The 16,017-nt window shown below is 44.7% G+C and overlaps 1 protein-coding gene across 4 annotated transcripts in view; it reads left to right on the top strand.

The window, feature by feature from the left end:
* Window positions 1-14,500, top strand: part of LOC119455674 (histone acetyltransferase KAT7-like) — an 81,780-nt gene extending 67,280 nt beyond the window's left edge. For 3 of the 4 annotated variants that reach the window (XM_049668943.1, XM_049668942.1, XM_049668941.1), the window contains 2 exons: window positions 7,320-7,435; window positions 9,503-14,500. In XM_049668943.1, the coding sequence (XP_049524900.1) occupies window positions 7,320-7,435; window positions 9,503-9,607 (221 nt within the window). In that variant the 3' untranslated portion in view covers window positions 9,608-14,500. The remainder of the gene's footprint in view (window positions 1-7,319; window positions 7,436-9,502) is intronic. The other variant, XM_037717096.2, reaches the window with a different exon arrangement.
* Window positions 14,501-16,017: the final 1,517 nt, after the last annotated feature.

The raw sequence follows: 16,017 nt of genomic DNA, 5'->3' as shown, positions 1-16,017 counted from the left end.
TTAGTTGCTTTTACTTTATTTCTTTTTTTTTTAAACCTTCATTGAAAACACAAAGCTTTTTCAACCAATTTGCTTTATGATTTAAGCGTGAAAACTTCATTTGACTTCATTTGAATACATGATGCATCAACTGCCCCAACAGTCTACGCTTCTAAACCTCATTTGACCTCTTCACTATGTAATATATATGTGCATGTCATTGTCACAAAAGGTACAGTTAGAAACGAGGAAAAATTATTTATTTTACCCTGTTTCAAAAGCAACTATTCTGCGAAGCAATGTGCTTCACCAAAGAAAGTTTTTCGTTCATTCTTGCACGACAGCCCATCTCCGGACATGGAGGGGGTGCTATCAACGTCCACGCTGCACCGCTGTCTGGCCAAGTCAATATTGTGTTTGCTTTCCAAATAATCACTTTCGGTAGAAGTGATGAGAAGACTATCATCATCCTCATTGCTGCCTCAAATCTGCCAAAAGGCTTGAAAAGCAAGTAATTACAAGAAGTCTCAGTTCCACCCGAAAGGCGAAGCATCGATTCCAATAGCAAATTAGTGGACAGCTATACAAAGTAATGATAGTAATTTTATCGGCCGTGTAAACTTGTAAACAAAGGCACGCTAACTAAACTAAGAAGCATGGTATCACTTGCACACAAGCCAACATGAACGCATCTCACTCGATGACTGCGGAAACTCGGTGTCAAAAAGGCCGCTGGAGTGTGTCAGCGCAGCAGCAGCAGCAAGCGAATTGAGCTTCGTGCCAGCGCTCGCATCAACGCGATCTTGGCCTTGAAAACACAGGGAGGGCAGTCTGTGACCCTGCCGCAGATGGCTTCAATATAGAACAGCGCAGGCAGGCGCACGCGGCGCAGAATGCCCCTCCTCCACCCCACCCTCCCACCCGAGCCTTCCGGCCCTGCGGGAGTGCGCGGCCGCAGTAAAGAACGGCCCCTCCATCTGCCCACCCTCCCCCCGGGAGTCTTCCGGCCCGGCGGGAGCGTGTGGCCAGCGCGGGCCTCCACTTCCTTACCCTCCCTCCGGAGCATTGTGGGCGACTGGAAGCCTGTGCGCTTCCTTCACGCCCTTGTGTGCGCGAGCCACGATTGCCGGCTCACTGTCGCATGCTTTCACTCGCACGGCGATGATTTTATCGCCCATGGATTTGATACGAAACCTTATGGCGAAGGCGACGGCAGAAATTCGCCTAGGGTGTCCATATAATTGCCATCGCAATAAAATGCTGTTTTTGAGTGCTGACAAAATGCTGCCATAAGTGAAGTAGAAAACAAAGACTGCAATCAACATGCCCCTCCAATGCTGAAGAAATGGCTGTCGTCTGTGTTGTACAACACGGAGAATCAATGCGGCCTTCGAGGCGCTGAAAATGTGCTGGCATCTGTGTAGTAAAACAAGAAAGACCTAAATAACCACGGATTTCAAACGCTGGCACTGCAGCTGTCTATCTACTAGAAGAAAAACTTAAGTGAACGTGCCGAGTTCTTCTAAATACCGTATATTGCCCATTATAAGTCGACCCCCAACATGCAACCCCTCCTAGGCAAAAAAAAAGATGACTCCAAACACAGCCTCAAGGTGCGGCCCTAGCTCACTAATAAGTTTTTCAGAAGAGCGAGTCATGCGAAGAAACATTTATTTGTCCATAAGACATCGCTTATGACTCGTCGGCGCTTGAGAGAAAGTTTTATTGTGTCACCACTTCGTAACAGAACTTTTATGCTCATAGCTCACATCATTTGTTTTCGTCATTATTTTAATGCTCATATATTTTACGCAATTTGCAGTGACTTGTTTTAGGCCTCTTTACAGCCACCTTTTATCTACCATTTGCTACCCACTGTCCACTCCATCCATAATAACCCATCACAATATGTCATAGCGCTCTTTGGCCATAGCTGGTCCTTGCGCCATTAAACACTACACATCATCATCACTTGAGAGAAGGACGCAATCGCGGTCATTGCCATCGTGTGAACCATTGCTGCTGCTCGCCGTCTGAGGCGGTGCCAGCAGTACCACGATGCCGCACATGGAAAACGCCGCATGGACCGTGTCATTTGGCAGTCCATACCAGGCATCATTGACCCATTGCGCCACTTCGTTCAAAGAAGCGTGCTTCAGCTGCCCGATCAGTGTGTTCGGGTTTTCCTGCTGGAGCCATTCATTGTAGAACTCGCCAATGCAGTCGTTGAATGGCTTATTCAGTCCCACATCCAGCAGCTGAAGAATAGGTATCAGTCCACCCAAAATGATGACCAGCTCGCATCCAGAGTCTGCTACCGCTTTCTTCACTCGATCCCTGATGTGGCCGTGGAAGGAGTCCAGGGTGAGCACTCTGCGGTGCTTCAGCAGTGCACCCGAACGCCTGCACCACACGAGACGAAACCATTCGAGGACAGTTTCATCATTAAAAAAACCCCCTGTCGTTCACCCGCACGATAACTTTCGGCGAAACTTTTCTTTCGTTGGGATCATTTTCCTTTCGGACCGAAGAAATGGTGGTAGCTTGTGCCCGTGGGCCATACAGCACAACATCACAGTGAAACAGTTGTGCGTGTTGCCTGTTGTCGGCAGGCGAACCTGGCGCTCCCCTTTTCCAGACACGGTCCTCTTGCTAAGCATGGCGAACTAGACAGGAGTCTGGTCAGCGTTGAGATTTAACCCAGCAGAAATGAATGTTTTGCCCTCAGGTCACTCACGTCGCGAAGAAACGCACACTGTTTTTCTTCGGATGCTTCGTGCAACCTTTGCCATATGGTCGTGCGTCATCTTAGACTTGGGCCATTCCATTTCATGAAGTTCGTGACCCATTTCTTGGATACTTTGAACTCGGTTCACGAAATGCACATATCCTCCGTGACAGTACGTGCTTTTGCTTCAATATCAGTGTAGCAAACACTCAGGCTCTTGCTTCTCTGGTCGTGAGCCCAATCTCAAACCACATCCTCAACAGCAAGGTATTGTCTCGACTTCGGTCCACGAAAGGAACAGCGTGCAGCGCACGCACAGATCTTGCTTCTTTGTTTTCTCCATTCCCTCACGCACTTTTCCAAAACATCGAACTTCCATCCTGCTGCAACGTTGTTTACAGACTGCATAGAGGATCACTTGCCGCTTGAAAGCAGCGCTGCATTGTTGCCAGGGTGGTGGCGGCATCTTGGCGTCCGTCGGGCATCAACACAAATTGTGCACACCACTGTTTGCAAGCAAAGCAAAAACACGCAAGGATGCTTGTGGGCGCATGTGACTGGTCACATGATTCCCTGCGAAGTGTTGCCAGCCCACACGGCACTGCCAGCTTTTCCGTGGAACGCCCATAGTTTTGTCAACAAATCGTTTCTGTTGTATGAAAACAAAACTTTAGGGCGTATCGTAAGATACATTCCTCATTTTAAAGCAGCCCTCTTTCGCACTGTGTCTGATGGCTGTTGCGAAATTATGCGGGCACGACGTGTGACACTACCCGCAACTGGATTTAAACTACTTTCGACCCCACAGATAAGTCGACTTTACGATTCCTCATATAGGTCGACTCTGATTATAGGTTGACCCCCGAACTTTGGATGGTCATTTTATGAAAAAAACGTCAACTTAAAACCGGCAATATATGGTAGTTTGAAAATCATGTTTATTGCTGTAGACGAGCTGAGCTCATCCAAAGCAAAATGAACTAGGATCGCGTGAACGAGCTGAGCTCGTCCAAAACATTTAATGGGTTAATTTTACTCAGGTTAACTGAATTTTTTGGTTAATTCAGTCCCTATTGGAAGACCCGGCTGGCACCCATACATTTCTCTGAGCTCCAAACATTTGTAATTTCAATCCTAAAATTGGCCTTTGCCGTATAATTCGAGCTTGACTGGTCAGCATGCTCATGCCTGACTGAACCCAGTAGCAGCTGTGTCTGTCTTGGTGGTGCTTACTCTTTGAGGGTCAAAGATGTAAATATGGGGTGCCACGAACAAGTCCCAAATGGTCAATGCCGTATATTTACAACATCATCTGTATGTTTGAAAAACGTGCTAGTTTATCAATTCTGTTGCACAGCAAGTGCTGCCACCCTGTGTGGATACAAAGAATTTGTTTTTGTACTCCATAGTCGCTTGGTTCTCGTTCCACAGCTTCTTTACGCCGGCGTTCTAGCAACCGCTCGCGCAGGCGTGTGGCAGTTTCGGTTTCATCTTGCGGGCTGTTTGCATTGGTTGCGCTCCTAAAAACTGATACTCTGGGTCCTAATCTCTCAAAGGGACAGTGCTAGGTGCTCGCTCGTTGATTGCTCACATGGGGTGCGATTACATTTGTTCACAGGTGGGCACTCGCATATACAAACAATGTCACCGTATACGAACAATGCTGCCATGCCTGCGTTTCTTTTCTTGAGACTCATGAAAACTGATTGCCTCTCGTCCGTGATGGGACAAAGGATTACTGCAAGTTTCTGACTTGTTTGGTTTTGCTAATGGGCACGCAACCATACAGTTTTCTTGCGTGCGCTCACATACACACTTCGATTGCACTATGGATGTGCATGCCGGTTACTCTTCAGCAAGTGAGTCGAGTGGTGATTCCTTCCATGTGGACTACTCCCCAACGCTGAATCGGAATATATCTAGTGGATCTACTTTTTAATTCTTAATAGTAGTTATGCAAGCCCATCCGTATTCAAGAATAAGCTGTGCCTAAGAAATGTGTCCCCCCCCCCCGAAATAGGTTACTCTGAGGATTTTAAATCTACAATAAATAAGTTTGACCCTGGGGGGGGGGGGGGGGGGTCGCATTTATTGAAATTAGAATTGACCCTCAAAGGGTTAAGGGGCAGTAAAGAAGTGACATACATAAAAAAATCTCCTGCCGAAAACTCCTATTTTAGGCCTGCCCTAAGAACATCTCCAAGCGAGAACAGTAGCTCCCGATCTTTACAACAGTACTTACCCGATTATAATGTACTTTCTTTTTTCTTCTTCTTCCAAGAAACTTAGTTCGAAAATTGCCTGTGTGTAGTGCAATATAATGGGAAACCAAAACCCAGTTCGCACCATTTGCAATTGTTGTGAGGTCGTTTGATAAATGGAGAATATCAAACATGCATTGGATCGTACAGAAAACAACATGTTGTCATCCATGGAAAACTACAAATTACTGTCTCAGAGTGAAGACGACGGATGTTAAGTGTTAATAAATTGACATCTTGTGAAGGTAAAGTTCACTGGTTTCATCTTTCGCTAATAGCCAGAATTGGACGCATGCTGCATTTCTCTTGCTAAAAAATGGGGTGTACGTTTGATTTATACTTTGTTTAGGAGCTCTTATGTCATTTCTGTGTTAATTTTGTACTCTGAATCTATAAAATGTGGGTGCAAATTCGGTTCAGGCAAATGTTAGAATTGGGCAAATACTACCCAAATGAGTGGTGTGTTCCGGCTGTTCTTCTGCCTCTTGCTTAACCCTTTCAGACGCCACTTTATCCTGTTGATTGAAAACCTACTTTCACCACATTTCTTGCGTCTTCAGAATCGTAAAAAGTGTATAGCTGCAGAAAAGATTAAGAATTTTCAATTCTTTAAGGAGTTCTGTCAAGTTTACAGAATGTGGACTCCACACGAAAACTGACTGCAGGAACATCAAACATGAGAACACCAACTATTTCGTGTATTGAAAAGCTTGACAAGCACTTATCCCCAGCCGCTTGAAAATTACGCCTGGTGCATGACATTATGGAAAACAGTGAAAGAAATGAACCCGCTTCATACAACAACATACTGACACCAACCAAAAACACCCAACCGTCTACCTTCCCACTGATTCTACTAAAACATTTTGCATACATTATCCAAAATCTTTGTCGTTGAAACCGCTGTCATTGAAAAGAAAAGTGCACAATCATTGCATTCTACTGGTGCTAACGTATGGGGCAGAAACTTGGAGGTTAACAAAGAAGCTCGAGTTCAAGTTAAGGACCGCACAAAGAGCGATGGAACGGAAAATCTTAGGACTAACGTTAAGAGACAGGATGAGAGCGGTGTGAATGAGAGAACGGGGATAGCCAAAAAAATGGAGCTGGGCAGGCCATGTAATGCGTAGGATGGATAACCGGTGGACCATTAGGGTTACAGAATGGATACCAAGAGAAGGGAAGCGCAGTCGAGGTCGGCAGAAAACCAGATGGGGCGATGAAGTTAGGAAATTTGCAGGCGCAAGTTGGAATACGCCAGCGCAAGACAGGGTTAATTGGAGATCGCAGGTAGAGGCCTTCGTCCTGCAATGGACATAAAATATAGGCTGATGATGATGATATGATCCAAAATCGCAGCACAATTCCAATCATAATGCTTCAAGATATATGCGTCACATTTTAAATATTACTTTTGTCAATGCTTTTGCTGTTGATGCACTATCTTTGTGTACACAATTGTGTACACAGCATCTGAAATGGTTAATTTTACCCGCTGGATAAATAAATCGGTTTTGGCAGTCTTATCAGGGTCGAATTAAGAGGAGCCTACTGTATATAGTCTATTGTAAACATTCACTCAAACACTCCACACGGTGGTGAGTGTATTGAGGCAGGAATTCTGGAAGACATGCTTCTGCATGTAAGTAATGATGATTTGGAGCTCACCTACTATATAGATTTATAATATCTGGCCTCGAAACGCGCCTCACATTATATTCTGGTTTGTGACTAAAAAATAAAGCACTTTTTTTTTACCCCTCTCTGGTGCTTCTAACTGCAGTGAGCTACACTGCTAGGCACCACCGCGATCACTACGGCATACAGAGCCGAGTTTGAACGCACTCAATCGAACACAACTTTGCCGTGTCCGGTTGTTCCACGGGCACTTCTGAAGTGAGGCCTGTCCAATAACCTTGTTGGCGTGGAGGACAACGTGGTTCTCACCAGCAGTGACGAATAAATTATGCATGCACTCATCCTTTCACTGTATTTTGCGATGGCAGTTTGCAGTAACAATGGCATCCATTTTATGCGTCATTTCCTGTTTCTTTGCAACATCACTTCGTGTTATAAGCATGATATATATTTTATTTTTTAATTTTTTTAAGAAACTGGAACTCCCCCCTCACATTATATTCGTGGTTGCCTTATTTATGTGCAAATATGGTATGCTGGGATATGCAGGGAAGGATTCTTTTTTAAATGTTGTGGTTTTTGTATTGCGATGCTCATTTGCTTTGTGGCTTTTGCATCTGTGTCATCTTTTTTCATTAATCATTCGGAGCGGGGCAATGTCGCCTGCTTCACTTATCCGTGCTAACTTCTCTTCACCATTCCTTTTGTTCCAGACCTGAGCCAGGAAACAGCCGTAAGCGCATACGACATTGTCAGCACATTGCAGTCCTTGGGAATGCTAAAGTACTGGAAAGGAAAACACCTCGTGCTTAGAAATTACGTCAACACTGTGAGTGCCCATGACCTTTGTGTTTATTCCTCCTTTTATTTGCTCTATTGCATGGTCTGTGACAGTCCCTGAAATTCTTCAGAACCCTCTAAAATCGAAGTTTAGTTTTTAATACTTTGAGTCAACTAAAATATTATGATGTTTACCTTAAAATTCTTTAATGTTTTTCTGGTGAAGCTTAGTTAATGCTAGTTGAATATGTGGTCATAAGCCCTGCAAAATCGAAAAGTTAAGCCAACATATTCTGGTTATGGCCTTTGTAATGACTGGATGTCACTCACTACACTCTTTTCCTGTACCTTTCATCTTCTGAAATAGAAAAACAAAAGTGCTTGTTCTCTAAGACGTTATTCTGTTTTGAAGGTATTAAATATAAATCTGCTCTAGTCCTTGCCAGTCCTCATCAAGCAACAGGCTTCAACTTGCACATCAGCTGTAATTGCTGCTCATTACTGATTGAGCATTCTCTTGTATATTGGCTCACCTCAAACCTTCAGGTGTCTCGCAGTGACAAAGTGAGTGAGAATGATTGAGGTAAAGCAACAGTAACTTTAAAGGGACACTAAAAGAAAATATAAGCTAAAGGGATAGATTAACACTCGTAAACATCTAAAGCGTCAATATTATTGGGAACAGAGCTTCAGTAAGCGAGAAATTGAGGTAAATGTAGGACAGGATTTGATACTCAACTGAGATATTCTAGTACTATCCCGATGACGTCATAACTCCTCATTTTAATTGTTTCACTAGTACTCAATTGTTGATATTAAAAAGATCATTGCGTTAAAAGACGGAAGAAAATGCTGCTTGTCCTGTTTTATTCGATTCTTCGAAAAAAGAACTCGTTCACGTTGCCCTTGACAATGACGCATCGGGTGGTCAAAAGGTTATGCTTTCGCTCAGCCCCGCACCTTGATCTTTTGGTAGTTCCTGCATAACGTAGGGCTGCACTTGTGTTGCTGGCTCGCAAAGCTCATGCTAAGAGGCACTTAACTGCATGCACGTGATAATGACGCAACAGCTCCAATTGACTCCAACAGCTGCAATTGACCAGTCCCTGTCACGTCTCGTTGTGGGATAACTATATACATGGGTACAACTTCTAAAAAAAAAAAAAGTTGTAACAAACTTTCATTGTTGTCTGATCAATACAATTGTACGCCTATAAAAAAGTCTCAAGCGTGCCAGAAGGCGAAGGTTTTAACCAAGAGGGTACAAGATCTAGATATAAGATGCCGTCATTGCCAGTTAAGATGCATTCCGTGCTGCCAGCAATAAATTCAGTGGCCGCCATCTGATAGCTAGATATCAAAGCACTTTTGTGACTCCATGGCATCTGAGATTGTGTGTGCTTGATCTTGGATACATTGTTATTAGCGTGAAATGAGACGAAGCGAAGGTTCATTTTATCATTAATTTTTTTGCTGCGTCACGAAAGAGAGCAAGTAGCAAAGGCAAATTCGGATTGAAGCATGTGCACTGGTTGCTGTCTTGTTACGAAATAATGCTGTAACAGGCGGCCTGCTGCACGGACTTCCGGGCGGCAAACAAAATTGCTGCAATTGACAACAAATGCCGCGGCCATGTGATGTCTTGGGATGCTGTCAGCTGTGTCTTCACTCGATTTCTGGCCATGTTGCGTTTTACGCAAAAAATGGCAGCACCGGCTTTCTGGTGCTGTTTTACTCACCGATGTCAGTAAAGGGTGGTGGTGATGATGTATGCAGCATCACACGTCCTCGCTCGTGGCGGGCGATTTGAATTGCACCAGAGGAATGCGGACCCTTCAGACACAATTTTGTCTTAAAGTAAGTGTTTTGTTAGCACGAGACATGTGCTGAGGCGTTTCTGTAAGGGTGTTTTAACAGGCCATGTTGACATAATATTTGCCTTTAGTGTCCCTGTAACAAAAGCCGCTTCGGGTCTTCTTTGATAGAAACATCCCCAAGTTAATTGAAATCTTCGTATCGCTGGTTAGACATAAAATGTGCTATGCGCTGGAACTTGTTAGACAGCAAAAGTGAAGCTGCTTTTCTTTCTTTCTTCTTCCTTGCACTTTCTCAAAAGCAGGAGACACCCGAGAGTTCCTCCAAAGTCAAAAAGGTTCGGCACGACCGCACCTTGGACCCCGAGTGCCTCCGGTGGAAGCCATACACGATGCCCAATCGATAGTGCTTTGCCAACTGGTACCAAGCATAGGCCAAAAGCAAAAACAAAAAAGCAAGCCAGCCAAGCTGGATGGCATGCACTGGTGTGTGGACGGAAAGCAGCACAAGGCAGAGGATATGGCAATGAAAATCGGACGGGTGCAGTGGTAGTTCACCACACAAGTTGCCTGCCTGCTCAGGCTGCGATCGTCACTGTTTCATGTGTAACTGTGTCTTTGGGACATTCGGGTTCTCGTGCCTGTGCTCTGCACCGACATGTGGTAGTTGCATGCAATTCACAGCAAGTATCCCACAAAGCACACCTCAAAATGTGCATAGTGTTGCAAAGAATGAGAATGTCTGAGGCTAAAACCAACCAATGTGGTGCCCAAGACCAAGCAGGGGATTCAGCTGTGGATGTTGAAATGCACAGGTAAAGCCAGTAAGTAGTGCGCTGCGCAAACTGCTGGTTTGGGCTGGTATTGCAAGCACTAGCATAAGTTCAGCACATCTTCAAGAAAGTCAAATGCCCATGCTTGTGTTCCGCAGGCATACACAGTAGCAGTTACGTGCAGTTTGCTGCACACAAGTGAGGAGTCTTGAAGTTAAAGTTACTAAGAGCTATGGTGCCCAAGGCTAGTTGTTATCATTCGGAGAGCAAATTATCGATGGAGGACCATAGGTGGCCAGGTATCAGTGGGTAACTAAGTATTAGTCAGTTGATGCTCTTTTCTGTTTAACAGTCACTGAGCGCTAGCTGGGCTGTGCTACTGCTTGTTATTTGTTGTTAGTTTACCAATACCATCAGCTGCTTGCAGCACAGTGGACAGTGCTACCTGCAGATTTTTTTGTTTCACAGATATATGTGCCAGTATGTGTGTGTGTGTGTATATGAACGTGTTTGAAGAAATTAGTCATTTTCCTCAACGAAGTGCAGATTTATGTGCTTAGGGAGTGGAAAGAAAAGTATCGAAAATAAAATTTTGCGGTGGACTCTCTTTTAGATGAACATTAAAGGGGCCCAGAAACACTTTTTTAACATAATTTTTAAAAAAATGTTGCCGATCTGTTAATGAGTCTTCGTTGAACATGTGAGCGAAATATTATTACACTGCATGGAGCAGTGAATTTACTGTCTCTTTTCAAAAGCAATGTACAGACTCTTGCTCTCGCATCCGCAATGTCGTCATCGAAAGCTGATCGAAAGCAGTTGGCTGACCAACTTTATTGGCTGACTTCGTGATCGCGAGAACATTCTCAATGATACATAATTGCGAATTTTGGGTTAAATAAATGAAAAATATATATGTTTGCGATCTAAAAAAGACAGATACTTTCGTCTTTGAACTGCGCCTAGCAGCGTCTGCTTCGTGTGGCCTCTGAGAGGGGAGCAGCATGCAGCGTAGCATAGTCTACCGTGGCCGCCACTGCCGTAACAAGCCCTTACACCGCCACAACACTCAACTTTTGGCCGGAGCTTTGCCCTCTTGGCTTCTCCATTGTGTAGCTTCCAGCACGCTAGTGGAGATGAAAAGAGAGAGAAAGCCCAGTATCGGTGCGATAACTCCACTTATACTTGAAGGGTTCACAAAATGTTTGCGCCATGAGATTTGTGAGACAACATACTTTAATAGTGAGGCCATTCTATGATTAGTTAGAAAAGTGTTTCAGGGCCCTTTAAGAGACCTTAAAGGGAAAATGTTCATCATCCTGTGAAATTCAGCTGAACAGAACTGCAGTAGCACCTAACGAAGCGCAAAATTGTCCGCAGACTGTTCATCTTATCAGGAAATTTAACTTTACAAAGTTCGGCACTAAAGGTGGTCTCCGTTGTGAAAACAGGTTTCTTGTAATTCGTAACTGGTTTCTACACTGAACATGACACACAGGCAAGGAAAAGAAACAGATAATAAGTGTTATCTATTTCGGTATTCCTGTCCATATGTCATCTGTGCTGTAAGAAAGCTACCTTGTAAGGGGGTTCACTGCATTTGCGTATGTGTTGCTTTGTGAAAAATGTTCCCTTGTGAATGTGTCTTCTGACTGAATGCCCTAACGAAGTTCCTGAGCACAAGAGTGGGTGTAGTTCTCCAGCATCTTGTAAAATAAGTACATGTTTTAACATGTTACCATGTTAAATATGTTTTACCACCTACTGCGGCTGCCTATGCAAGATACCCACCTTTGTGGCACACTAGTAGCCAATCTGATTTTCATGTGCATTTCACACCTACCAGAGGTTCTGATGGCAGAAGGGCAGTAAAGGTATATTAAGATATCTTTTCACATGCCACAAAAGTAAACTTCTCTGGCAGCCACGAAAGAGTGTGAAACAGCTGCTTTACTGTAGACTCGCTTGTTTGTGTTGTGCTGTTGAGGACTTTATCTCAGGTGTGCGCCTACCATTCAGTCCTAGCCAGTGTTTGTTTTGCAATTCTAAGACGTGAAGCAAGCCTATCTTTATTAATTTTTATATGCATGCTGAGGTCCAACTTTGTGGAGCACTTCATTCAACCTGGCATCATATCTCTCAGCTTTTCCACACAGCTGATTGCTAATCCTTTTTGTGGTTGGTCCTCCCGTATCACCGTCACTTGATAAACGGCAAACGTTTGTGTGCTCCATCTCATTGCAGTTGCCAGTTCAGACTGGCTAGTGCATTGCTATGTGATTCAATGCAAGTTTGGCACATAAAAGAAAGGGAGAATGCTCCACTTAGTTGGTGCCTAGCACTTTCTAAGAAAATGTACCTGTTAAGTTGCTAGCCGTGCTGATTTTGTGTTCATTTGCCAACTACGTCTTCTCATTCTCATGCCAATCTGAAGTGTCAGCATTAACAGCAAAACTAAGGCATTCCTGGTGAATTTGTGTATATAAGGACAGAAAAAAGTGTGCGTGAATAGCAGCATGGATGGCATGCCTTGATTGATCTGGCGATGCGGAATTCAGCACATGAAACCAGCTGCACATATCAAATGGTTTTTAAGCCCACAAAATTAATAGGCATTTCTCATGGCATTTGTAATGGTATGATTTTAGTAGTGGCCAAACTGGTGCACAGTGATTGTCTGTAGTCCTCTTGCAGCTCTTCTTCATGTGATCAAATACTGCTTTCATGACTTTTTTTTTTTTTTTTAACTCTCATATCAGCAAGTCTGCAAAGGGGCAGTTCTCTTTATGCGTTTGTGTCTTACTTGGGTTCTGTGGCAAAGTTCCACGAGTTGAATGTGAAGTCTATGTTGTATTTTTCGCTCAGATGTACTACTTGCAAGGTCCATTTTAGTATCGTTGATCTAGTTGCTTGCAAGAGCAATGGTCATGTTTTCTTTGGTGCATTTGCAATGAGAATTGCATATTGAATGCGCTACAGAGGCCTCTGCATATATTTGACTATAAGCACACCTTGCAGAACCCAGCTGATTTCAGTGCTTACTATTGCCCTGTCTTTGTATGCGAGATATGCCTTTAGTGGGCCTCAGGTGTTATTCAGAATTCATCCTGTTAGATTCACTTGGCATCGCTGCTAATCTGTTTACCTTTCTTTTGTTCACACACTGCCATAGCTTCCTCCTCTTTTATATGGTATCTCTGCGTGGCTGAGGTGTGTGCTTTAAATTGATGACTATGTGTGGACTGGAGCATACATATTGTGAAGGTTTAAAGGGCACCTGCAACGGAATTTTGCCTTGGCTAAATTTGTTATAAATTAGTAGTATGTACCACTGAACCAATGTCGGCAAAGTCACAGAGCTGGTAATTTTATAGTTTTTTCTTAGCAGCCTTTAAACAGCACCTAAGCAGATGATGCATGCACCTGGTGGTGTCACTACGACATAAATCCCAGGACACCACGTCCTAGATACTTCAGCGTGCCGCGGGCGCCGGACGCTTGAGCTGGCATGCGTCGCGATACCTCAAGAACCACGGTGTCCACTCGAATCACGTGCTAGTCAGAGTGTCGTCACAGCGAGAATGCTCATCGCGGCACCCCGCGGCAGCCGCAGTATCTACGCTGTGCAGCAGCGTGGCCTCCGAGATTGCACGGGTTGCAATCTCAGAGGCGGTGCTGAGGAACTGTGCGTTAAGTCATTTTTCACTTCCGACAAGCAGTAATGGTGGTGTTTTTTCTTCAGTTTCATCAATGAAAACGGCTATTTTTGCAACCTTTCGTGACACTTTCGCACGTATTTCGAACATGAAATTTTGTACCGATGCTCCTCTACATCTACATTACCTTAAACTAGGCTTTTTAAAAAATGTGGTCCAAAATTTTGTTGCAGTTGGCCTTTAACTGTGCCCAGATGCTGTAGTTTTGGAGCTCTTCATAAAAGTGCAAGTTTGAATACTGCAAATGAAACGCTAGGCAGGCACCCTTTGGTGGTATAATTGAAGGTTTTTGCTGAGTATTTGTGGTTACAGTAACGCAAATGTTGAACTACCTTGGTTCACTCAATTCCTGACATGGAACCATGTGGAGTCGACCACCCGAAGCAGCAGTTACGACATGCAACCTACTGGCCTGAATGAACTGAACATGGACGTAGCAGTACTGCTTAGAAAGATGAACGAACTGAATATGGACATAGCAGTGCTGTTCGGGAAGATGACCATTGTTCAAGTAGCCCAGTGCAATTCATTCCCGCCCTCCTATTTCTTTGTTTGTAGCAGATACCTTTTCTTGGGTATTGTTTGTGTTTGTGTGATTGTTGACTGACTGCAAAACAGTACCTTGTTGTATCATCACTGGTTTGATGAGTTTAGTCGCTCTTGTGTTCGTGTGCCAAGGCTGTTTTAAAGAAATTGATGAGGTGGCCACCTAAGAAGAGGAAGGTTTTATTCATTCCTGAATGTGTTGTTTTAGAGATGAAATGTTTTAATGAGATTTATGTATCGGAATAAAGAAAGTTTTTAAGTCAGACTCTTAATTGTATGTCCAGCTCTTAAATGGTAAAAACCTGCAGATTAATAGACAGTTTTAGAATAGGGCCCCCAAAAGTTTGGGGCCCCTATTCGACGAGCCTTTCCTCCTTTCTGGCTTGTGCGAGCCAGAAAGGAGGAAAGTCTCGTCGCGCGCTCTTTCGTCCTCGCCCGACGGCCGGAGTGACGCTGTCGGCAACGCTGTGTCGACGCAGCTGACTACGCTACAGTGCCTACTGTAACTACGCGTTGTGCAGGCGGTTGCTTGCGCGCTCGTGGCATGCATTGGAGGTTCGGCGTAGAGCGCGCGCCTGCTGCATGACAAAGTTTTTCTTCGAAGGAAGAAGCTCTGGGCCGTTCGGCCGAAGATGCCACCCGAGTTCAAGTACTAGCTTTTTTATACGCGTTCGACCGTCTTTCGACAATGCCGTGTAACGAGTTTTGAAGTTTTGAGCATTACAGTCGCTTGGCGGATTTTTGAAGAAGAGTTAAAATTTTGTTAGGATTAGCTTGTGGTAAAAAAAAAAAAAATGCATGGCGAAGAGAGCTACGCTCAAAATTTAACTCGTCTTTAACTCGTGTACATCGTCGCGTCGCTAGTGCGTTGGAGATGCGTTTGAAGAACGCTGGCATTCTTCCTGCATGCCGACGATCAACCGCGCATGGTGTGTTCGCCGCTGCCGAATAGTTCAGAAGCTCGCTCATGGGCACAAGTTCGTCCAAATAAAGGCTACTGTTTTCCCAAGTCACCTCCTCTCTTTGCCTGCTGACAAAGATCGTCACTTCAACGCGAAAATATGTAGCATGAATGTCGCGTGGTGAAGCAAAGGTCACGGCAGGCAAGGGCGGGCGTGCGTCGTCTGCTCGAGTTACCATGGTGCGGTGACGCGTCGCCGCCGCCGCCGCAGGTGTGTTGCAAGCGTTCGCCGCGAGAGGCTCTAGTGATTGTACCAAGTGGAGAGTATGAAAACGGAAATGGTGGGGTGTCTTCTGTAGTAGGGCAGCGAGCGGTTCTCCGGCTCGCGTCCCAGGCATAGTTTTTTTAGGTGCATTGGCTGAAGCATAGGCCAAAGAATCCGTAATTTCTCTGCTATACCGACATACCAGACGAACGCGCGGGCCACGAGAACCGAACAAAACGAGCATTAACAACGATGTTTCCTGCAAAACGGCAGAAACCGGTCGATAACCTTTCGCCAAAGTTATATCTGCAGGTGCTAACCAGCTTGCCAGCTTGTGGGTTTCCAGACTCGGCAAATATCGGAGTCGAAGCCTATCTCAGGGCAGGTTGTGGTTCCGGCGTTCCGGCTAGTTCTGCTGGCGCGGGACCGTTTTGGCGGCACCGCAGTATCTATTATTCTCTAGCCGCAGTTCTACCCCGCAGCTTGAGTACTCCGAAAGCCAAATAACGCCAGTCCGGCGCAAACGACCTCAGGATACAGTGATTAACAAGAAAATGTTAACGCTACCGTTTTGAAGATCCTTTAAATAAGCTTGGACAACCGCCATGACAACCCG

This window comes from Dermacentor silvarum, chromosome 6 (genome assembly GCF_013339745.2).
Source record: "Dermacentor silvarum isolate Dsil-2018 chromosome 6, BIME_Dsil_1.4, whole genome shotgun sequence".
Taxonomy (NCBI): Eukaryota; Metazoa; Arthropoda; class Arachnida; order Ixodida; family Ixodidae; genus Dermacentor; species Dermacentor silvarum.
This window is presented reverse-complemented; position numbering and strand designations above follow the sequence as displayed.